General features: G+C 45.9%; 1 protein-coding gene across 9 annotated transcripts in view; it reads right to left on the bottom strand.

Moving 5' to 3' along the window:
* The window catches only part of ARHGEF3 (Rho guanine nucleotide exchange factor 3), a 349785-nt gene that overhangs the window by 238864 nt on the left and 86426 nt on the right, over positions 1-24495 (bottom strand). Inside the window, exon 1 of one of the 9 annotated variants that reach the window (XM_054552021.2) lies at positions 9613-9759. The exons of 7 other annotated variants lie outside the window; for them this stretch is intronic. In XM_054552021.2, coding sequence (XP_054407996.1) covers positions 9613-9632 — 20 coding nt within the window. In that variant the 5' untranslated portion in view covers positions 9633-9759. Of the gene's footprint in view, positions 1-9612; positions 9760-24495 lie in introns of those variants that run through there. One more of the 9 variants, XM_063722060.1, reaches the window with a different exon arrangement.

Raw genomic sequence — 24495 nt, 5'->3', positions numbered from 1 at the left:
GAGTCAGGGGTTTGGCCATAGGGTGATGGGGCTCCACTGAAGCATGGAGTGACATGATGAGATTTGCCTTTTAGAAAGATCTCTCTGGCAAGGGAGGGGAAAAGAAAGTCAGGGGTCCAGAGTGAAAGCAGAGATAAGCTGGAGGCTACTGCAGACATCCAGACCCTGTGTGGCCTGTCTCAGGGACACTTTCAAGATTCTGAAGGCAGAGAAGTCATAGGTGTCCACTGAAGCTCTCCTCAACCACTCTCCACCCTCTGTCAGCTTTTTTTTTTTTTGGAGACAGAGTCTCACTCTTGTTGCCCAGGCTGGAGTGCAATGGCGCAATCTCTGCTCACTGCAACCTCTACCTCCTGGGTTCAAGCGATTCTCCTACCTCAGCCTCCCGACTAGCTAGGATTACAGGCATGCGCCACCATGCCTGGCTAATTTTGTATTTTTAGTAGAGACAGGATTTCTCCATGTTGGTCAGGCTGGTCTCGAACTCCTGACCTCAAGTGATCTGCCTGCCTCGGCCTCCGAAAGTGTTGGGATTACAGGCGTGAGCCACCGTGCCCAGCCCTTTTTTTTTTTTTAAGTACAGCATTATTCAATTGAAATATCATGTGAACCACACATGTAATTTAAGTTTCCTATTAGTCATATATATATATATATATATATATTTTTTTTTTTTTTTTTTTTGAGACATGGTCTTACTCTGTTGCCCAGGCTGGAATGTGGTGGCGTGATGATGGCTCACTGCAGCCTTGAACTCCCCAGCTCAAGTGATACTCCCGCCTCAGCCTCCTAAGACTACCCGCCTCAGCCTCCTAAGACTACAGGCACACACCAGCACAACTAGCTTTTTTTTTTTTCTGTAGAGACAGGGTCTCCCTATGTTGCCCAGGATGGTCTTGAACTCTTGGGCTCAAGCAATCCTCCTGCCTCAGCCTCCCAAAGTGCTGGGATGACAGGTGTGAGCCACCATACCCAGCCTATTAGTCGCATTTTAAAAGTAAAAAGGAATAGATAAGTAAATACTATAGTTTATTTAACCCAGTATATCCAGATATTGTTGAACACATAATCAATAGGAAAAAAGTGTTAGAGATACTTTAGTTTTTTTCATACCAAGCCTTCAAAATCCAATGTGTATTTTACACTTATGACACATCTTCACTGGCACCAGCCATGTTTTAAGTGCTCAGTTGTCACATGTGGCATGTGGCCATCATATTGAACAGCACAGTTATAGAAAAATAAGGCATTCCGTTTCCAATAACCTCTGACTGTGAAAATCCACTGCTCCATGTCTTAGCAGTTGGTGACAACCAAAATGCATAAATTGAGAACGCTGCTAAATACGATGCATTCCCCAAAAGGATCTTAGTGTCCATCTGAATTAAGAAACATTAAAAGGACAAAATATTTTACAAAGGCTTTAGAGAGGTGGTACTATATCTGTAAATATCAAATCATCTTTAGGTCACAAATGTATAAAGATCTACTTGAACAAAGCAACAAATGAAATTCTTCCCCTAAATAGGTAATATCCCAAACACATACATGTGCATAGTTTCCAAATAATATAGGACTACCCTATTCAAAACAATTCCAGAATTAACTAGAGACAAGATCGAAATGATTTTTTAAATCCATGAAATTATATTATATTTGTAGTTCCTCTTCTGTAAACTGCTTGTTCAGGTCATTTGCTCATTTATATAAAGAAGTGTTCTTTTTTTTCTTATTGATTGATCAATAAGAATTTTTCATATATTCAGGACAAAGCATGTAGCAATGTGTCTGGCAAATGGCTGGTACTATAATAACCCTATTGAAAAGGTACATATAAGGGCCGGGCGCGGTGGCTCACGCCTGTAATCCCAGCACTTTGGGAGGTTGAGGCGGGCAGATCACAAGGTCAGGAGATCAAGACCATCCTGGCCAACATGGTGAAATCCCATCTCTACTAAAAATACAAAAATTAGCTGAGCATGGTGGCTCATGCCTATAATTCCAGCTACTCGGGAGGCTGAGGCAGGAGAATTGCTTGTACCGGGGACCGAGATCGCTCCACTGCACTCTAGCCTGGTGACAGAGCGAGAATCCGTATTAAAAAAAAAAAAAAAAAAGAAAGAAAGAAAGAAAAGAAAAGGTACATATGAAAAGTTCATCAACTAATGGATAAACAAAATGTGATATATCCATGCAACAGAATATTATTCAACCATTAAAAAAAGAATGAAGTACTGATACATGCCACACCATGGAAGAATCTTGAAAACATGCAAAGTGAAAGAAGCCAGACACAAGGGATACATATTATATGATTCCATCTATGTGAAATGTCCAGAATAGACAAATCCATAGCTCCAGAAGCTGGGGGAAGAGGAGGAATGAGGAGTGACTGCTTAATGAGTACACAGATTCCTTTTGGGGTGATGAAAAGGTTCTGGAATTCGATAGTGGTGATGGGTGCACAACCTTGTGAATGTACTTAATGCCATTGAATTATTATACATTTTTAAATGGTTGAAATGGTAAATATGGTAATAGTTTAAATGGTTACAATGGTAATATTTTATGTGTATTCTACCACAATTTTTGAAAAGTGAGGGTGAAATAAAAATATTTTTGGGCAAAATAAAAGAAACATATTTAATGGAAAAAATCCTCATGGAATAATGATGTGAAATAAAATCCTATTAACTACTCCAGAAGAGAAAATTCGGTAAATAAGCTGAGAAAGCAAGCATTTTAATGCAGCCTGGGATATGATGGAAGCGGCTTAGTGGTGGAGTTTTATCAGTACTTGTGAGAAATCAGTCCTACAAGTCCATTTCTGAGACATATATTTACTTGAGTCACTCAACGATGATAAGAACTCCCACACTTTCTGGCTTTCTCCATGTCCTCCCACTCCCACTTCCCCCTCCCACCCCTGCACTGTCTCTGTGCTCAGAGATTCAGCAGCAACAGCTGGTCTGTCTTCTGCTCCCACTTAAGAGCCATTTTGCTGTGTTCCCCTTTGGTATTTTAGCTTCCTGCGAAGCTTGTATCTTTAGAACAACTTTTCATGCGTGCAATCTCCCAGAAGGAGAACTGCAATAGTCACTGTCAGTGCTTCCTCAGTGCTGCCATACAGGGGCGGCTTGGCCCAGTAGTTAAGAGCACAGAAGCTGGAGCCGCCTCTGCAACTCACTAGCTGTGTAGCGCTGGACAAGTGACTTAATACCTCTGATCCCTAGTTCCTCCATCTGTAAAATGAAGGTACTAACAAGACCCCCCTCTCACAGGGCTGTTGTGAGGAGTAGAGGAGTTAATATATGTAAAGCTCTTAGTGACTGGAGCACAGAAGGGACCCTGTAAGAGAGCCCTCTTCCAGGGGACGAGCTCTGGAAAGCCAGGGACTATCTGGTTTAGACTCGCTGCTGTCACTGCACTCCTTGCAGCTAATAGGAGCTTAACAAATAATGAGAATGAATTCATGGTGCGGCCCTCAGTAAGTCTGTGGTCACCAATACACAGGGTAGGCTTCCATACACGATGAAAGAACATGAATACAACATACGCACTTCAGAGAGAGACAGAGAAGAACATCCATAGTGGAAGCCATCTCATGGGGTCTTCTAAGCACCCGGCAGGGACCCCGAAGCAACCCTGACATGGGGCTGTGGATCTGTATTCACCCCAGTCATCTCCTTTTCCCCAGGCCTCTCTCAGGCCGTGCTGGATCCTAAATAAGCACTTTTGGAACAAAAAGGCCCTCAAATGCCAGCCAACTTCTCAGTCTGGTCTGGAGCCATCCAAATGAACAGCATTGAAGAGGATACCGGCCATGAGGGATTTAATGAGAGATGGACAGTCAGGCCCCAACATGACCCTTTCCCAGGGCTTTGAAGAGCACTTTGGGTTAAGGCCGGGCGCGGTGGCTCACGCCTGAAATCCCAGCACTTTGGGAGGCCGAGGTGGGTGGATCATGAGGTCAGGAGATTGAGACCATCCTGGCTAACACAGTAAAACCTCATCTCTACTAAAAATACAAAAAAAATTAGCGGGCCTGGTGGTGGGCACCTGTAGTCTCAGCTACTCGGGAGGCTGAGGCAGGAGAATGGTGTGAACCCGGGAGGTGGAGCTTGCAGTGAGCTGAGATCATGCCACTGCACCGCAGCCTGGGCGACAGAGCGGGACTCTGTCTCAAAAAATAAAAAAAAAATTTAAAAAAAGCACTTTGGGTTATACATGATTTTCGCCTTACTAACCCCACCTGGTGTGGTTCCCTTGTCCCCTCATCCAGGAGAGAGTATCTGCCCCACAGCACATTCATATCCCAGACACTCCTGAGAGACCTTATCTCATCGTAACAAATGCACCAGGACTCCTATCTATTTCCTTCTTTCAAGTCCATGGATGGTCCTTGGGTTGCTCATTCACATTTCTATGTGTTGGTCAGCTATCATAAACACTTCTAGAACCAATTCAGGCCACCAGAGGAAGAGAACAGTAACCCAAGGTGGTCAGAAGCATGGGCTCTGCAGTCTCCAAGACCTGAGTTCAAGCCCAAGTCCATCAAATTACTTTGGACAACTTATACAACTTTCCCAGTCTTCAGCTTCTAACTTGAAAATGGATATGATAAGACTTAGACCTCCTAGGGTTGCTCTGAGAAGTAAACAAATAATTCCTATAAAGCACTGCGCCGACTACCTGGTTCATACCAAGTACATAATAAATGTTGGCTTTAAACATTTGCTGAGTGTCTACCATGTGCTAGGCATTGTTTTAGGCATAGGGATACACCAGAGGAAAAAATATAGTTCCTCTTCTCTCAGAGCTTACATTAGAAGGTGATAAATTCTATGGAGAAGGACAAAGCAGGGTAGGGGATTGGGGGTGGTGGGAGTAGCTGATATTTAGTATGGAGTGCCCAGGGCAGGCTTCTCCCTGCAAGAGCTGGAAGCCTGTCTTAGGTGGACAGGACAGCTCATGCAAAGTTCCTGGGGCACGGCAGAGGGGCAGCAAGACCAATATGGCTGGAGTGGGGTAAGCAGTGAGCAAGAGCAGAGAGTCACAGAAGGAGCTGAAACCAGATGGCAAGGGTCTCACAGATTACTGCAAGGTCTCTGGATTTTAGTCCAGGGGAGAGGGGAGGCCACTGGAGGATTCTGAACAGAAAACAAACCTGACCTAAGTTTTAAAAGGATTGCTCTCAATGTTGTATGGAGACAGAAGCTCCAGGTGGTGGGACGGGGGCAGGGAGGAAGTGAGGAAGTTTATACAGCGGCCCAGATGAGGGATGGCAGGGACTTGGACCAAGATGGTGGCAGTCGGGGTGGTGAGTAGTAGTGGAATGGTGAGCAGTTTTTGTTTGTTTGTTTGTTTGTTTGTTTTTGAGATGGAGTCTCGCTGTGTCGCCCAGGCTGGAGTGCAGTGGTGCGATCTTGGCTCACCGTAAGCTCCGCCTCCCAGGTTCACGCCATTCTCCTGCCTCAGCCTCCCAAGTAGCTGGGACTACAGGCGCCCGCCACCACGCCCGGCTAATTTTTTTGTATTTTTAGTAGAGATGGGGTTTCACCGTGTTAGCCAGTCTGGTCTCGATCTCCTGACCTTGTGATCCGCGTGACTCGGCCTCCCAAAGTGCTGGGATTACAGGCGTGAGCCACCGCACCTGGCATGATGAACATATTTGAAGGCAGGAATAACACTATCTACTGTGGATTAAGTACAGAAGGTGAAATAAGAGCAGTAAAGGATGCTCTAAAGAAGTTTAGCCTGAACAATGGGAAGACAGCGAAGGGCTATGGGAAGAGCAGATTTGGGGACAAAAATCAAGAGCAGACACATAACATTGAAATAGTATGGACCTCCAAATGGAGACGTGGAATTAGCTGCTAAATATAAGGAGACTGTTTTGAGAAATCATCAGCCTGCAGACATGAGAAGAGCCCCATGAGGACAGGAGGAAAACCAACAGAGGGATAACGAGGAGGCCAAGTGAAGACAGTGCTTCAAAGAGGGAGACTCTACTATTTCACCAAGCAGGAGGATGGAGAGGCGCCCACCAAATTTGGCAAAGCAGAGATCCCTGGTGACTTGACAAGAAAACATTAGTGAAATGGAGAAAGAGAACTTAGAGATACTTGTCCAAAGATACCTAAGAAGCATTATTTGTATAAAATATAAATTGACACAGAGCTTAGGTATTGGTCAGTCCACCGAAGTCATTAAAATATGAGCTCCAACCAGACTACGCAAGATAGCGAAAGCCTGTCTCTACAAAAAACACAAAAATTAGACAGTTGTAGTGGTGCGTACCTGTAGTTTCAGCTACTTGGGAGGCTGAGGTGGGAGAACTGCTTGTGCCCAGGAGGTGGAGGTTGCAGTGAGCTATGATCGCACCACTGCACTCCAGCCTGGGTGACAGAGAGAGACTGTCTCCAATATATGTATATATTGAGCTCCCTGAGGACAGCCACTTCATTATCTTTTTAACATTTTATCCCCACCCTCTAGACATATGGTAGATGCTCAATAACTATTTGTAAGACTTTTTTGAACTTTCTTGACATCTGCAGCCAAATGGTACAGGCCAATGGGAAATTTCCATCCCTAACAGTATGGTGTGGAAGACAATGAGGAATATAATATACTAGTTATATAAATATCGAATTTTTCATCCTCTTCCCTTAACTAAAGAAACTAAAATTAATACTACTTGGTATTTCTTCAGCATACACACACAAAAAAGTGTTTCCCAGTTACTACCTCATTTGGCATTCTGATCTGCATCATCAGCAGATAGATGGCAGCACCAAACTTCAAACATCTAAGCTCACTGTCAGCTGGTCTAATTAGCAAAAATTACAGAACATTTTTGAAGGGATGTTTTGTAACAGAGGTCTTCTGGAAATCTAATTTAAGAAAATCAGTTTTCCGTATTCAAAGTGCTGACCCACAAATGTTTCTGAAGTGTCCAGAAGTTGCTTTTAAAAGCAAAGGGATCGTTCTCCCTCTCCCCTCCCCCTGCCCCCCACATCCATCTGAATCATCGCACGTTTTCAATGGGAAAGGCTTCATTACATCCTAAGGAAATCCACATCCTGCACCTCCAGGTCACAGCCTGGCAGAGAGCAGCCTCATGTCCCTCCGGAAAGGATAATTAGTTTTCTACCCTTTAATCAAGGAGCAGCAGATTGTTATTTTTCTAAAGTTTTGCCTGGGGAGAGCCTGTTCTTTCCCGAGAGTGTATTTTTCTAACCAGGACTCCTTGTTTGTGCTCTGCCTTCCCACGCACCGACACTGAGGGCCCCTCCTACTTGTTTGAAATAAGACCAAAGCTCTCCACTGATGAGACGGATGTGGGATCAGGTCATGGGCTCCCTAACTCATCAGCACCACTGCCCATTATCATATGGACTAGGTACGTATCCTCAATCTCTCTGTCATAGAGAATGTTGTCAAGGGTTCACTGTTTAAAAAGAACTAGTTCTGGCCGAGCGCGGTGGCTCACACCTGTAATCCCATCACTCTGGGAGGCCAAGGCAGGCGGATCATTTGAGGTCAGGAGTTTGAGACCAGCCTGGCCAACTTGGTGAAATTCCGTCTCTACTAAAAATTCAAAAATTAGCCAAGCGTGGTGGTGCTCACCTGTAGTCCCAGCTACTCGGGAGGCTGAGGCAGAGGAATCGCTTGAACCCAGGAGGTGGAGGTTGCAGTGAGCCAAGATTGCACCACAGCACTCCAGCCTGGGCAACAGAGCAAGACTCTGTCTCAAAAAAAAATAATAATAATAAATAAAAAATAAAGAACCAGTGCTTATAGAGGGCTCACTGTGTCATAGCCAGACACTGTTCTGAATGCTAAATAAATATTAACTCATTTTGTCCTCAAAAAACTTTTATGAGTAGATATATTTGTTACTCCCACTTTACAGGTGAAAAAACTGAGGCTCAGACAGGTTAAATGACTTGCCCAAAATCACACAGCTAGTAGGCATCAGAGTGGGATTCAAACCCAGGCAATCTGGCTCTAGAGTTGACGAACAGAGAAACAGATGTTAAAACCATTGCAGAAGCAGCAACAACAGAGGAAAGGAGATGGAAACTCAAATGCTTACTATGTACCAGGCCCAGAGCCAATATTGAGTTGGTTCTCTTTACATGAAGTGTAACAGGACTTTAAAAAAAAAATAAAAACAATAAAGATCAGAGATTAGTCTTATTCACTGGTTTTTCTACATCTGCAAATAAAAATATCCATGGAGATTAATGGTAAACTTTTCTGTGTGCATATTATACTTTTAATAGAAGGGTAATTTTAATTTAAAACATTTAGTGGCTCAGTTTTCTTAATATTTTAAAGAGATTTTGATCAAATAATCAACCCTTAGAAGGTGTTTTTTGTTGTTGTTGAGACAGAGTCTTGCTCTGTTGCCCAGGCTGGAGTGCAGTGGTGCAATCTTGGCTCACTGCAACCTCCACCTCCTGGGTTCAAGCAATTCTTCTGTCTCAGCCTCCCGAGTACCTGGGATTACAGGCGACCACCACCATGCCTGGCTAATTTTTCTATTTTTTAGTAGAGACGGGGTTTCGCCATGTTGGCCAAGCTGGTCTTGAACTCCTGACCTCAAGTGATCTGCCGGCCTCGGCCTCCCAAAGTGCTGAGATTACAGGTGTGAGCCACTGCATCCGGTCAATTCATGTTTTTCAAATCCTAGAAAACTCTTTACTCAAAAATTGTATCTCTAGATACCATACTTTACTAGTTTCTATCAAACAGGTACTCCATAAGGGCTTCTTGCCCTGGGAGGAGCAGAAGAAAGTCTTTATATTTTATTCAATACTATACCGATCAGAAACTAATAAATCCATATGTAGGTGGCCCAACCCCTCCAAAATGAACATTGCAATCTCAAAAGTGGGTCCTCAGATATGGGCATTTATAATAAATGTTCTGTTGATCCTAACAGTTTAAAATGCCAAAAATTCTTAAATTAGCCAGCATTGCCTAAAGCAGTTTATTGACTCCAATACAGGACCCACCACAGTCTCCAAGGTAATTAGATGCTCCATAAATGCTGTTTTTGGCAGTGACTGGGGCCACACATAAAAACATGTTTATTCCCAAACTGTCAGTGAAATGTGGGAGTGGAACTGTGTCAGGCTTGTTAGAGCTCATGTGGTAGAAAGGAAGGTAATGTCAAGGCCACTGATTTCAGCACTGCACCAAACAGCAAGCCACCATGCTGAATCCTGGCAGACCTCAATGACAGCTAAAAAAAGGGAGTGGCGGGTATGAGGTAATTCTGAGTAAAAGAGGGTAATATTAGTACTATTTTCATAATACTACTACTATTCGTACTGTGTTTTTTATGAGGATTAACTCATTTAATCCTCACAGGGGCCCTGTGGAATAAGGGCTGTTAACAGATGAGGAAGCTGTGGCACTGAGAGCTTAGATTTAGAAATGCCTCACAGCTACTAAAGGATAAGGCCAGACAGCCCAATTCCAGGATCCTGCCCCAGAGCTCCACCAAGTTGCATCAAGATTTTTCTGGCCACCTAATCCACAAGAGCCACAAACTGGGGCGAGAAAAATGACTGTGATTATCAGCTACGTGCTACTTACCAAATATTTCTATCAAACATGGTCCATCTAAAGCACAGGGCAGAGCAAGCCCCATTCTCTTGGGCCCCTCACTAACTCCCAGCTCACCAGCTGGGCTCCAGCAGGAACAGGGCCAGCACTTGCATCAGCGTTGCCATAGCTGCCGCCACGGCAACCACACTTTATGACCCAGGCAAAGATGCTCTTCCCACTCACTCAGGAGCCCTGATTCTGGGATGCAGCCCTTGGAGAGACATGTCCTTTTACCTGCCCCCAACTTGCTCAAAGTCTTTATAATACTGGGAACCGATGGGGGGTTCCCCAGTTCCCTGGACACATCTGGACCAGGCCAATATATACACAGGCTGACAGGGAGATGGGGCTCATGGAGAGATGGTGCAGAGAAATGCAGATTTGCAAAGTGAACAGCTAACATCTCCAGGGGACTTGGCGCCTGGCAGGGCTGGAATTGAGTTCCAGCTGGCTATCTTGTGGCCCTAAGCAAATGGGTTTGGCCTCTAGGAATCCATGTCTTAGACTATGAAAAATAGGGATAATATTAGGTTTTACACCTCACAGAGCTGTTGTGAGGTTTAAGTAAACTGAAGCACATAAAGTACATAGAGAGTAGAAACTGGCTGTGACTATCACTAAGGCAATGGTGCCGGGACTGTCAAAAGAGCAGAAGCCCCTCAGCCTCCCGTCACTGCCCTTCCAGCTCAACGGCCTGACAGTAGAGACAAAAAGCAATCCTGTCAAAAGACCAGACAAGGCCAAAAGATCCATATACACCCTGCTGAGCGCAGGGAGACATGCCAGCATTCAGTGGGGACCACAGGTGCGGTCACCCCCGCCCCATACTAGGCTACATGGCTTCTCTGAAAAGATAAATTTATCAAAATAAGCCTACTACCTTTATTTGACAAAGATGTCACTGGACAAAACACCTTTTAACACACGAAAACCATGAATGAACCTTCAGAAGTCTTTAAAGTCAAATGGATAGCGCTTGAAAATTTCTAGAAGATTCTGGAATTATCATTACTATACTGTCAGCAGTGGTGATTTCTCAAGGTTAGGATTGATCCGGGGAACTTGCACGTGCCATGTTACACATTCCTACACTGTCTAAAATTTTATGATATGTACATTTTTGTAATAAGAAAATTTTAGTTTATTTGAAAAAGAAAACTGAAATGCTTTGCCATAACATAGTTCACAAAATAAAAAACCCAATCAATCAATAAACAAACAAAAAGTACTCACCCTCCCTACTAACTAACCAAATGGAAATTTAAATAAGTTAGCATGTTTATATTTCAAATTAGCAACTTCTATATGGGCATATCAAATGCAAGAAAGAATGTGGAGAAACAGGCACTTTGCTTCACAACTATAAATGTATATATTGACATGAAATTTCCACAGGGTAATTTGACACCATTTTCCAAGAGCATTAAAATGACCCAAAAGTTCATCCTCACGATAATTAATTGGACAAAATAACCACAAACATGGGCCTAGCAATAAGGGTACAGCTCCTAACATTGCCAGAGAGGGAGAAGCTAGACACAGCTCACACAGTCAACAATAGGAACCAGTTATTAAGAAAGCCCCTTGAGGCCGAGTACAGTGGCTCACACCTATAATCGCAGCACTTTGGTAGACTAAGGCTGGAGGATCACCTCTGGCCAGGAGTTCAAGACCAGACTGGACAAGAAATTGAGCCCTCATCTCTACAAAAAATAAAAAAATTAGCCGGCCGTAGTGGCATGCACCTGTAGTCCCAACTACTTGGGAGACTGAGGTGGGAGGATGGCTTGAGCCCAGAGTCCAGGCTGCAGTGAACTATGATTGCACCATTGTACTCCAGCCTGGGCAACACAGTGAGACCCTACCTCTAAAAGAAAGAAAGCTCCTTGAAAATTTCTACATATCCAATAAGTAAGGTAGCAGCAAAAAGACTTACTTATTCCACATTGTGAAAATATGGAATTATTTGGATTTGGCACCTTTAATTGCATGCTTTCATTCCACACTCATCCCATTTTGCAACTGAGTAAACTGAGACCCAGATCTATTCGACCGTTTGCCCTGCAGTGGTTGGGACAGGTTCACAGTGTTATTTGCCATTGCATCCGTGGTAGGGCCAAGCTGGTTTCTGGTGCCACAGGAGGGCCAAGCTGGTTTCTGGTGCCACAGGAGGCCCAAGCCAAGGGGCAGAGGCATCTCTTCAAAATCCTCTTCCCCCAAGATGCCACACCTTCCCAAGGGCTCTCAGCCCTGTCCAGCTGCCACAGGCAGCCAGAGACAAGGCCCAGGCCCAGGAATAAAGCCGGGGTCTGTGAGCAAGGCCCTCACTAGGAATAAAGTAGGCCCCTTCCAAAGAAGGTCTGGTCCACATCAGGACTGCAGGTGGTACTTATCTTAGATTACCTCCCAGCCCGTGGCAACCCTGGGGCTCAGAGAGGTCAGCTTCCCTGTCTTAAATCAGCCAGCCAATGAGGATGTGAATTCCTTTTCTTAGCCCTTTCTGGGTGACTCAGTTTCCTCATCTAGAAAATGGGGAGAATAATTGTACCAACCTACAAGGGTTTGGTTGTTATGAGAGTTAAAGGACTCAATCCTGAGAAGGTGCTTAGAACATTTCCTGACCTATAGGAAGCATCCTGTGCAGCTCTTATTTCTGCAGTGAGACTACTGAGGGTGGTGGTTAGGAGCAAGGGCTCTAGAACCAGCTGTGTGGGTTCTGATCACACATCGACCACTCACTTGCCCTGTGACTCCAGGCAGGTTACCTAACTCTTTGTGCCTCAGATTCCTCATTTGTGAATTGAGAAAGATGATGATAACTCACATGCACCTCAACTTACAATGGTAAGTCGAAAATGCACTTAATACCCTTAACCTACCAAACATCACAGTTCAGCTTACCCTACAAATCCAATAAGTAAGGCAGTAGCAAGAAGGCTTGCTTATTCCACATTGTGAAAATATAGAATTATCTGGATTTGGCACCTTAATGCATGCTTTTAAAGCCTAGCCCACTTAAACATGCTCAGAACACTCACATTAGCCTACAATTGGGCAAAATTAATTAACGCAAAGCCTGTTTTGTAATACAGTGGTGAATATTTCATGTAATTTACTGAAAACTGTACTGAAAGTGAAAAAAAGAAGAATGGTTGTATGGGGACTCAAAATACAGTTTCTCCTGGATACATGTCACTCTCACACCATCAGAAAGGCTAAAAATCGTAAGGCGACCCATTGTGGGTCGGGACCATCTATAGTACCTACGTAGGTTAGTGGGAATAATCACGTTATCTACCTTAGCTCTTAGAAGAGCTAAGAACAGTGCCCATAATGAGTACAATGGTCCTAACATGTAAAGTGCATGTTAGCTGCTATGAATATTATGCCACTCTGTCTCCTATTAGCCCATTAGGAATGGCACCACTACCAACAGTAGTCATTATTCTGGCTGACAAGAACCTGACATATGTTCTCCTACGAGTGGGTACCATTACTGTTCAGATTTACAGATGGGAAACTCAGGTGCAGAGAGCTCAAGTAACTTGACTTGGGTCACACAGCCAAGAAGCAGCAATGCTGCCAGGCTTCAAGTCAAGTTCATCGGCCTCCAAGACTCTTGCCTGACTGCACTACCCACCTCAATATCCACATGGCCTGTGGCTGCCTACTTGTGCAATTGTATGACTGCCAGTACTTCCTGGAGAGGGTGATGCATGGTTTTCTGGCTTTGAGATGACTCACTCCCAAGCCTTCCACCATTCAACACAAATGCTGGCCCCTGCAGACGTCTGACTAACAGAAAGTCACATCAGCAGAGTCGCCAAGGAGCAATCCCTGTCTTCCCTCCCCATCTTCCTGGGGAAATACATTGGTATGTGTCTGTCAAGATGAGACATAACCATTAAAACAAAATTCTGGACTGAGATATCTGCTTAGTGTCTTGGAAACACATGCTGATGTCCACACAGCTGGTTTTCCCTACAGCTGTTGGTAGTCATGTTTCAACTACGGCCTACTCATAAGTTTGCACTGGAAGATGAGGCCAGGGTAAATCTTTCTTAATGCATCATTCTAGCCTTTAAAGCATGACATCCATGACAGTGAAGCTCACTTTCCATTACCAGACTGAAAAGTTGGCAAAGCTTTGCTGCACACTATAAAGGCAGAGGTGTAGGTAGGTGCCACCAGCAAGGAGCAGCATAGCTTGAGCAGAGGTGGGTCTCATGTCCTTCACGGCTTCCTCAGCAATTCACCAACAGAGCTAGTTGTTGAATAAAAACAAAACGAAAAAAACTTCTACCCAGGATCCATAACCCTGTATTATTTCAAACCTGGTAATTTAATTCAATCATATCTGTTTTCAGATAATGTATCTAAAACTCAAACAGATCACAAGCTGGAAGGATCCTCAGAGAACCAGCTGACCACCCTCATTTAGGGACTGGAGCACTAAGACCTGGCCAAGCTCACATGGTCTGTTGGTCACAGGCTGGGACCCTTGAAGGTCTCCCTGTTTTCAGGCTGTTTTCAGCCCTTCCTGCTTCCTTAATCCAAGTGTTGTCAGAGTGGACATCTGCTGTTCCTCACTGCCCAGCATTTAGTCCCCATTCTTCTGCTAACAGCACCCAGATTTTCTGTTGGGGGATGCCCTCTCCCCTTTGGGACCCTGTGATTCAGGAAGGGCCAACCCCAGGCTCCAGAGATGGGCATGTGACCTGGCCTGTTCAGTGAGAGTGGCCTCAAGACTTTGGCCGGCATTAAAGAACAGATATACAGTCCTTCTGGGACAGGCACTGAGCTGATGAGATGCAAACTTGGAGCTGTGCAGGGCATCTTGTGCAGAAAGCTTACCTGAGAAGGAAGCTAACCTGGGGAAAGCAGAGCAAGAGATCAAGAGAGAGAAGGTTCCTAATGACACAGATTAACCACCTGGATCGAGCTATGCCTGAAGGTAGCCTATCACTAGATTTTGCCAGTGATAAAAAGTGAGCTCTCTTTAAAAAAAAAAAAAAAGTAAGCAAGCGTACATTGTATTTCTGTCACATGCAACCAAAAGAACTATGCTTTGTTTCTTTGCAAAAGTTCATTAAAGAAAGCATCAAAATGTGAATGTTCCCAGGGGACCATCCAGAGTGCCTAGCACACAGTAAGCACTTAATTCATGTGTAATGGAGCGAAACCCCTCCGTCAGGTCTCTTCTCAGTGGGACTCTTTCAGACCGTCCTGTTGGAAACTGTGGCCCTCCGCAGCCTTCCTATCCACCACTCTTGCCTGTTTTCAATGGTGTTTAGCACCATCAGACCTACCCTATGTCTTACTTACTGTTTCTTGAATCCCATAAGGGTGGAGATTGTTGTCTACTTTGTTCGCTGCTATAACCCTAAGGCCCAGATCAGGTCTCTGAACCATAAGCACCCAGTATACATCCGGTGAATGAATGAATGAATGAGGAAATGGATGATGGAATGAGTGAGTGCCTAGTGTGCTCCCAGGTCCCCGGGACCTGTCTACTGACTTGGTCAGCAGCCCTGGGACCTGGCCTGCAGACCTGGCTGTCCTTCCTCCTCTTTCTGGATATGGGTCCTCTTTCCACTGAGAGAACACTCCAGCAGCCAGCCCGGCAGTCCAGGCAACCTGACCGTCACCCACCTGCCCAGGGACCATCAACAAAAATTAAAGGGTAAGGAGCCCTTTGGGTTATAAAGATGTCTTCCTTCTTTTTTCCTGCTTACAAATAAATATCATATGCTCATTACAAAGGCAAACAAAATTAAAATGTAAACAAGTAAGCAATAAAAAAATCATAATAATTTAACTTCTAAGTTAAATTTGAGGTACAAGTCAGAAATGGGAAGACTGCTGGTATATTTTATATGACCCATAGGGTGTATGTATGTATATATGTATTTATTTTTGAGGTAGCATCCAACATTTAAAAATCTAGATTTCATTTAGAAATCAGGTACAGTCTCTAGCTTCAGTTCAATATTTTAAAAAAATCTCATCACTAAGGGCCCCTATTTCCACAAGTGACCATGGTCTGCTAGGGTTGAGTGGTAGTTGCCCCCTTCAGATGGACCACGGGCTCTTGGGGTCTCCATCTCTCCCCACTGTGATCCCTGCCCTTCCCTGGCCACTCATGTAAGGTCCTACCTGGTCTCTGTCACACTCAGAGTTGGTGATCCCTGGCCTAGTGTATATCCTTTCAGACTTTGCTGCAGACATAAAGCTTTCTAAGAAATCCCTCTAAAAAATCCCCTCACCTCCAATAGTACCTGTGATGCTACAAATAACTATGAAATTTCTAACACCAGAGAACACTGCATTTACAACACAGCCCCCTTCTGCAGGGTCAGCATGCTGGGTCAGGTTCATGTCTCCTTCTAAAACTGACTATCGGTCAGAAGCAGTGGCTGATGCCTGTAATGCCAGCACTTTGGGAGCCCAAGGCAGGCGGATCACGAGGTCAGGAAATCAAGGCCATCCTGGCCAACATGGTGAAACCCTGTCTCTACTAAAATACAAAAATTAGCCAGGCATGGTGGCGCACGCCTGTAGTCCCAGCTACTCGGGAGGCTGAGGCAGGAGAATTGCTTGAACCCCGGGGGTGGAGGTTGCAGTGAGCCGAGATTGTGCCACTGCACTCCAGCCTGGGGACAGAGCGAGACTCCGTCTCAAGAAAAAAAAAAAAAAAGACTGGCTATCCCAGCTCAATAATTGACCCTGCCTGACCCTGCCACACTGTACAGTCCCTCAGTTTACCCCACATAGAAGGACCCCACAGTCCTGAGCACCCATGGGGTCACCTTTTTGTAGGGAAATTCCAGATCTAGTGTTTAAATCCAGCCTCCCAGTGTGGATAGTCTCACAGACACACAGCAGCCACAAGAGCTTACACCACCACTGAGCTGCCATCCGTGCATGGAAGTCAAAACCACACCGTGGGCTACAGCCCCATGCCCACCACCCAGAGACCCCCACAATCTGCCATTTTCCCCTGTGTTTACTTACATGCTGGTTCCACTATATAGCAGTAACTTCCCAAGGGCAGGGACCCTGCCTGTCGCATTGATAATTGTTTCTTAGAACCCAGCCCTGTTCCTCAGAGAAGAGCCCCTCAATCCATGATGGATGGATGGTTGGTAAGTGGACAAGCACATGATGGGTAGGTGGGTGGGAGAGTATGTTACAAGGCAGGGAGGGAGGTGGACAAGCCCCGCAAACTGTGATGTCTAATTTGCCCATGTCATGACGCAGTGATTATATTAAAATACTGGACAAAAAACTAGGATATAAAGTTACATAAATAAACTCACAGGTTTAAAAAAAAAGATGAGGAAAACACTATAATATTGATCGTGGTGTAACTTTTTAAAAAATCACTTTGTGCATTTCCCAAATGGACTACAAGTCTGTTTTATAAAGTTCATTTTTAACTGCCAACATGAAACTACATCAAGTGAACATTACTCCCTAGAGTTTTCTAGATTTTGAAACACCAAGGGCCTACAGAGGAAAGAAAAATATTTGGATTAGTTTGGCTCTTAGAGTGGACTAGAGAGGGGAGGAAAAGAAAACAGGGGAGGGGAGCCCGGCCTTGGACAGTAGAAAAGGATCCTTCCAGGCTCTTTGGTGGCCCCGTAATGACCAACACCTTTGCTACCTGCTATCAGCAAAAGCAACATCAGTTACCCTTCCAGATACTGGAAATCCAAAATATTATGGGAAGTCATATTTCTTTTGGAGTAAAAGATGGTAGTTTTTTCACCCCTGGCCTATGAATGCTTCTGAAGAAAAGCAAAGAAACACAAGGACATCTTCTAATACAAACACGTGATTTGATTTGATTTTTTTGAGACAGAGTCTCACTCTGTTGCACAGGCAGGGAATGCAATGGTGCAATCCTAGCCCACTGCAACCTCCGCCTCTTGGGTTCAAGTGATTCTCCTGCTTCAGCCTCCCAAGTAGCTGGGACTATAGGCGCCTGCCACCATGACCAGCTAATTTTTGTATTTTTAATAGAGAGAGGGTTTCACCATGTTGGCCAGGCTGGTCTTGAACTCCTGGCCTCAGGTGATCTGCCCGCCTCGGCCTCCCAAAGTGCTGGGATTACAGGTGTGAGCCACCGTGCCAAGCCTTTAAAACACAGGATTTTAAATTAGAATAGACATTCTCTTTAAAAATCACTGCTGCTCAGACTGTCCTGGCACGGGGGCAGCCAGAACAGCATTGCACTCGCTACAGGGCGACAATGTGACATATTCATTCACTGCCTCTATCCCTGATCCGGGGCTCTGCCACCTTGGCTGGTCTCCACGTGTACTCCACAGACAGGTGGGCAGCAGGGCTCAGGGCCAGCTATTTCGTAAAGACAGATAGGGAAACTGAGGTTCTGAGAGGGGCAGCAGTGCACGGGTCCCTGGGAACAGCATAGCTGAGAGCAGCCTGCAGCCTCGCCCCCTCGATCCCCTCGCACACATTCACCATGCCTCCTGCGCACTGGGCACTGGGGCCTGGCCAGAATGAATATGCACACCTGGGTCTTATGAGCAGGTGAGAGGAAGGCACAGACCCTAACAAATGAGGGTGTAAATGGACAACATACCCACAGATGGGGCTGGGGGTGGGCAAGGGGAATTAGCAGCAAGGGGCAATGTGATGCCACCTGGCTGGGAGGTCACCAGGGACACTCAGGGAGGTCCCTCTACAACAGACTGCTGCTACTGGGCTCCCAGAGAAGGCCCTGTTCAAAGAATATCAAAGAGCCAGGCCTCAGAAACTTACCAGACATCAAGTATAGTGCAGTCACACACACCCCAGCATGCTGCACTCTGCCAGATGCAACTTATTAACATGGTATTTGGGGCTCCGGAGTCTAGGAGGGATGCATGAATCACCAGCAGGAGGAAATTAAATGTAAAAGAAACCACACACCCACAAACTACCAGCAACCTAAAGAGTCCAACAAAGAATCAGGAAGTGCAGGGTCTTTAGGGGTGGACAGATTGGGGGTTTATCTTGCCTCCACCTGCAAAGGCTTCCCAGTGCTCTCAGACTGAATTCTCAGTTGCTTAAAAAGGCCTGTTGTCCCTAATCTCTGCCTCTAGTCCCTGAGACTGAAGGCAGCTCATCCCTCACCAGCCTCCAGAAATCTGAGTTTAACACATACAAAGTCCGGGGCACCTGGGAGGTGTAGGCAGAAAGGTTTGGCAACAGTGGGGAACTGGGATTTGCAGCTGAGGTCAAAGCCAATGTCCTGGCATGGCTGGGGTGACCAAAGGCAAGGACCCGCAGTGATAGAAGAGGCCGGAAGCAACAGCCCTGGGGAGGGTGCAGTTGGGAGTAAGGGGTTGGGGGGAAGCCAGCAAATCAAGTGTTCCAGGAGGAGGCAGAGCCAGGACCCAATGCTGTGAAAGAGGAGTCCATGATGAAGACTGCACAAAACCCACCAACAGCTTTGGCTCTCCAGATGGCTGGTCACCTTGGAGGCAGTTTCAGGGTAGTACTGGGGGTGGTGGTCACTGGGGAGGAGAGAGTAGGTAGGAAAGAAGTGGGGCAGAAAAGAGGATAAACGCATGCGAATTTTGAAAAAAAAAGAGAAAGATAAAAATAGGTCTGGAGTGATGGTCATAATCTTAATAGTAATGACAGTCCATGGAATTGAATCCTTACTGCGGGTGAAGTGATATTTAAAACACTTTGGAGGCTGGGTGTGGTGGCTCATGCCTATAATCCCAACACCTTGGGAGGCCATGATGGGAGGATCACATGAGTCCAGGAGTTCGAGACCTGCCTGGGTAAGATGGCAAAACCCCATCTCTACAGAAATTGAAAAAATTAGCTGGGCATGGTGATGCATGCCTGCAGTCATAGCTACCAGGAAGCCTAAGATGGGAGGATCCTTTGAGCCTAAGAGGTCAAGGCTGCAGTGAGCTGTGATCGTTCCACTGCACTCCAGCCTTGGTGATGGAGTGAGACCCTGACTCAGAAAACAAACAAACAAACAACTCTGGGTTGCCAGCGCCTCATATAGTCCACACTTTCTGGACAGATTCTGTTAACATCACCATCTTGCAGGTGAGGAATCTGGGGCATAATCATGTGCTGGCTGCAGGGAGAGCTGAGCTCTGACTTCAAGGCTCCCCCTCTTTGTGTCTCAACTGTTACCAGCACCAGCACTGGGCTGAGCTCTGGACAATGCAAAGGCTGAGCAGGAGTAGGAGGGAAGTGTTTGGCACAGGAGGCCCCAGGCCCAAACTGCAGGCAGGAGGGAAGGAGCTGCTGGAAAGAGAAACAGAAGATGAAAGGGACTCTGGGGACATGGGGTGACGAACACTCCTGGGCGTGCCCTTAGCTAAGAGCCACTACACTGGGGTTTCGCTGAGAGCTTCTCAGCAGCAGAAACCTTGGGTCAAGCCCAATCCTACATAAACCTGGTAGAAGAAGAGTTGATCTAGTAGGAAGGAAAGGAAGGAGCCAGCCCCACCAACCTCACTCCCCCCACCCTGCACAGCCGATCCTGCAGCCACTAAGAGACCACCTCAGGAACATGGACACCTCAGGGCCTCCACTCACAGTGTATGCTCTCTGAGGGCTGGCTGGCTTTCTCTTCCTTTTCAATTTTCAACGATTTGATTAACACACTCAAAATTAAAATAATTAAAATTAGCCAGAGATGCACTGTGTCTTGTGTGCACACCACTGGCTTACCACCTGGTGTCCAGAGCATAAATGGGACTCCACAAATGGGTGACAGACAGGTATGGGCAACAGCTCTGAGGGGTCAACCTGGCTCCTCCTTCACCTGCTAAGTGACCCTTAGCAAGTGCCTGACCCTCACAAAACCTCAGAAGTTCCAGCAGTTCCCTACCTCTTGGGACTTTAAAGAGTTTTTTGTTTTCTTTGGTTTTGTGTTTTGTTTTTGTTTGTTTTGAGATGGAGTCTCACTCTGTCGCCCAGACAGTGGAGTGCAGTGGCGCGATCTTGGCTCACAGCAACCTTCGCCTCCCAGGTTCAAGTGATTCTCCTGCCTCAGCCTCCCGAGTAGCTGGGGGAAACTACAGATGCACGCCACCACGCCCAGCTCATTTTTTTGTATTTTTAGTAGAGACGGGGTTTCACCATGTTGGTTAGGCCGGTCTTGAACTCCTAACCTCGTGATCCATCCGCTTTGGCCTCCCAAAGTGCTGAGATTACAGGCATGAGCCACCGCACCTGGCCTAAGAGAGTTAAATAAGCTAGTAGTCATAAAAGTGTCCAGCACATGATAAGAGCACAATAAATGTCACCTGTCATTATTATTAATAGCATCAACAAGATTAAAAGTATGTTGGCAGGGAGAGGAAGAATCCACAGGAAAGAATTAAAGTGTCCCCATGGGAAGCACAGTGCCCTGCATGTCCCAATGTTGTTCCCTACTAGGACTGGCCAGTGAATGCTCTGGTTTTTGAAACTGTCTCTTTAATTTTTGTACCAAAGGGAGGCAGGGCCCGGACCATGGAGGTGTGAAGCTCACGAGTTTGGCAGGCTGGGCTCATCTGGAGCCCAGTATTAATTAATTGGTGTTTATGCAACAGTATGTGCCCATCTGGCCCCGTTTCTGTCTGAACCTTGTGCTCTGAGAACCTTGGAGAATGCATCTCCCTCATGACTTTTCTAGGCTTTGATGCCCAGACAACAGCAGATGCGGGTGTTAAAATAACAGCACCAACACTGCAACTCTAAAAGGGGAAGGTACCCTCTTGAGGACTCAAAGTTAAATTACAAATAGCTGGAAGTCAATTTTTTCCAGGGCTCCTTCAGCCACTGAACGTTTCCAAGGAGAAAGACAGCACCGATTATGAGTGAAGAGTGCCCTCTGCTGGCCGGTATTAGAAAACTTCAGTTGATTACTTCGTCCTTGCCTCCCGGAGGCGCTCCAGCTCCGCTGCCGGGTGGAAAGTCTCAAGTACCCTACCTATTTAGTTCTTTTTTAAAATCTGAACTGAAAACAAAAAGTCTTCTTTTCCTAAAAGGTTAAGAGATGAAAGAAAGGACAAGGTCAAGGAGCATTTTATTCCACTCCTCGCTTGCATTTTTTTGCTGGTGCACTAGAAATGGCCCTGTGGATGCTGTAGCGTGAGCTCTGCCTCAGAGAATACAAGTAACTTGGGGAGATCAATCAAGTGTCCACAGGTGGCCCACAGCAGTGCCCCATTTCCATTTTAAGAGGCTGTCCTCTTGACTAGATTCCAAAGTGTACAGAGAGACACTCCAAGCCAAAACTGCTGCTTCCTTGCAGAAAACCCCAGAAGGTCTGTGCCCAGGGGGCAGGGGGCTCCTGGTGGCTGAGCAATCACAGTGGCTGAGAGCTGGCGCTGGATGGGTTGCTCTGGAATCATCCAGCCTGTGACACACGCCCAGACTCAAGCCCAGGACAGCACTCATCTGGCCTCTTGTAAGGCTGCTGCCTCCCCACAGCTGGGGCCCTCATGGATTCCAGCCCCAGCACCACCCCTGCCCCACTCCATAGGAACAACCCTGACTTCATCAGTGAGTTCTAACTCTCCTGGCTTTCTGCTCACTCAGACTTTACACACCAGAGCCAACCTGGCTGAGCTTCAAACCCCTTCATCACTTCACAGCTGCAAGATGTCCCCATTGTGAACTTGACTTTCCTCCTCTGGAACAATAATGGGAGCCGCTATTTACCAAAGGTCTACTAACTGCCAGAAACTTCAAAGTAATCCTCATGACCACGCTATGGAACTGTGAGGGAGCTGATCTCCCCGAATCAAGGGCAAGAATTATTTAAAACAATGACGCTACCCAGCTTCGCTACCCAGCTTCCCAGCTTCGCTACCCAGATAAGGAAAGACTTTGCCCCATCTACCATCTTCTTCCCTCCATTATGCAGTCTGAGTTCATCAGTTTCCATATGCAAAGTGCATCAATCAGAGGGGAGAGAAACAAGCACAGAGAGATAAAAGAGAATACCAGAGGTGGGCCAGAAAAGGAAAGTCTTCTGGGGCAAAGCGAATGGAAGGGGAACTTTAGTGGAGTCTAGGGAAGGGCAAGAGAGGTTTTAGAACACCTGCAAGGTGGCTGGGCCATGGCTCATGCCTGTAATCCCACGACTTTGGGAGACCAAGGCAGATGGATCACTTGAGGTCAGGAGTTCCAGACCAGCCTGGACAACATGGTGAAGCTCTGTCTCCACTAAAAATACAAAAATTACTTGGGCGTGGTGACGTGCACTTGTAATCCCAGATACTCGGGAGGCTGAAGCAGGAGAATCACTTGAACCCGGGAGGCAGAGGTTGCAGTGAGCCGAGATCATGCCACTACCTGAGAGTAGTTGCCTAAAAGAGTTGGTATTGGGTATAAAATGGATCCCCCTTGACTATTCTTTGAGAGACACAAGTAAAAAGAACTGCCTTTATTGTTAGCCAATGGATGTCAAATATCTGAATGTAACCAAAGCCTAAGTCTGGAGAATTGCGGACTTTGCTATTTGCTTAGATTACATTACAATTTTATAGGTAAAAAAACAAGCTGAGACAGCCAGTAACTTGCTAAGGGTCACCCAGCTCATGCATGGCAGAGCCTAAATTCAACATCTCCACAACCCCAGCTCTATCTGTGAGGCTCTCTGCCTCTGAACGAGAGGAACAATAATCCTGCCTAAGGGGTCAGGTGAGGGGTGAGTGTGAGATGGGCCGTGTACACTCAGCTTTGCACAATGAATTGCACATTGTGGGTGAAGCCAGAAATAACAGTTCCTTTCCTTCCCCTCCCTTTGTCCTAATCACTGAATTCTCCCTTGTTCTTAAGACCCAGTTCCTGCTTGATAACCTAGTTCTCACTGCTAGATTCCTGCCATGTCTTTTATCACCCCAAGCCCTGTTTGGGTAACTGCCCTATTACCCTAGTCCCTCTCAGGCTGCTCACAGCTGGTCTTCCGACCCCAGACTCCTCCAGCATGACGGCTGAGGTTCAACTTCCTAGTGGAAGGCTTTTCCTGTATTAATACCCTGGCCACTCGCATGCCTGAGGATCCAACATTTCCCCATTTGTTCATTCATTCAAGAAACAGTCACTAGTTCCTCCTTTGTGTCAGGTACTATGCTAGCCACTCAAGATATAATGCTGTTAAAATAAAAAATAAAAAAACTATCCCAAACTCGGAAATAAAGTATAACTTTTCAAAGTCATCTATCTACACCCTAAGTCTGCTTACAGGGAGGTTATTTTTGTTTGATTCACTATTTGCTTTTGATTAGGGCCCAGACTCTGTAAAGTTAAGTTGTTAACTTGTTAAAGATTGATAAATTTGATAAATTGCAAAAAAAAAATTCTGTCAGGTACAGTCTCAAAGGTTACAGTGTTATTTTCCTATGGGATATTAATCAGTTTTGTTTTGTTTTGTTTTGTTTTGTTTTTGAGACAGGGTCTCGCTCTGTCGCCCAGGCTGGAGTGCAGTGGCACGATCGCAGTTCACTGAAGGCTCTGCCTCCTGGGTTCAAGCAATTCTCCCACCTCCGCCTCCCGAGTAGCTGGGATTACAGGGGCATGCCACCACGAGCGGCTAACTTTTGCATTTTTAGTAGAGATGGGGTTTCACCATGTTGGCCAGGCTGGTCTCAGACTCCTGACCTCAGGTGATCCACCTGCCTCAGCCTCCCAAAGTGCTGGGATTACAGGCGTGAGCCACCGCGCCCGGCCCATTAACCAGTTTTATATCTGAGTTTGCAATCTTATTCCAGCATTCTTTTTTCCATAATATTTTTCCATAATTCACTCACTCACTCTCACTCTCCCTCTCTCTCTCTCTCTCTGTGTGTGTGTGTGTGTGTGTGTGTATCTTCCTGGATGGTCCTTAGAACCAGC

This window comes from Pongo abelii, chromosome 2 (assembly GCF_028885655.2).
Source record: "Pongo abelii isolate AG06213 chromosome 2, NHGRI_mPonAbe1-v2.0_pri, whole genome shotgun sequence".
In the NCBI taxonomy this organism is placed as follows: domain Eukaryota; kingdom Metazoa; phylum Chordata; class Mammalia; order Primates; family Hominidae; genus Pongo; species Pongo abelii.
This window is presented reverse-complemented; position numbering and strand designations above follow the sequence as displayed.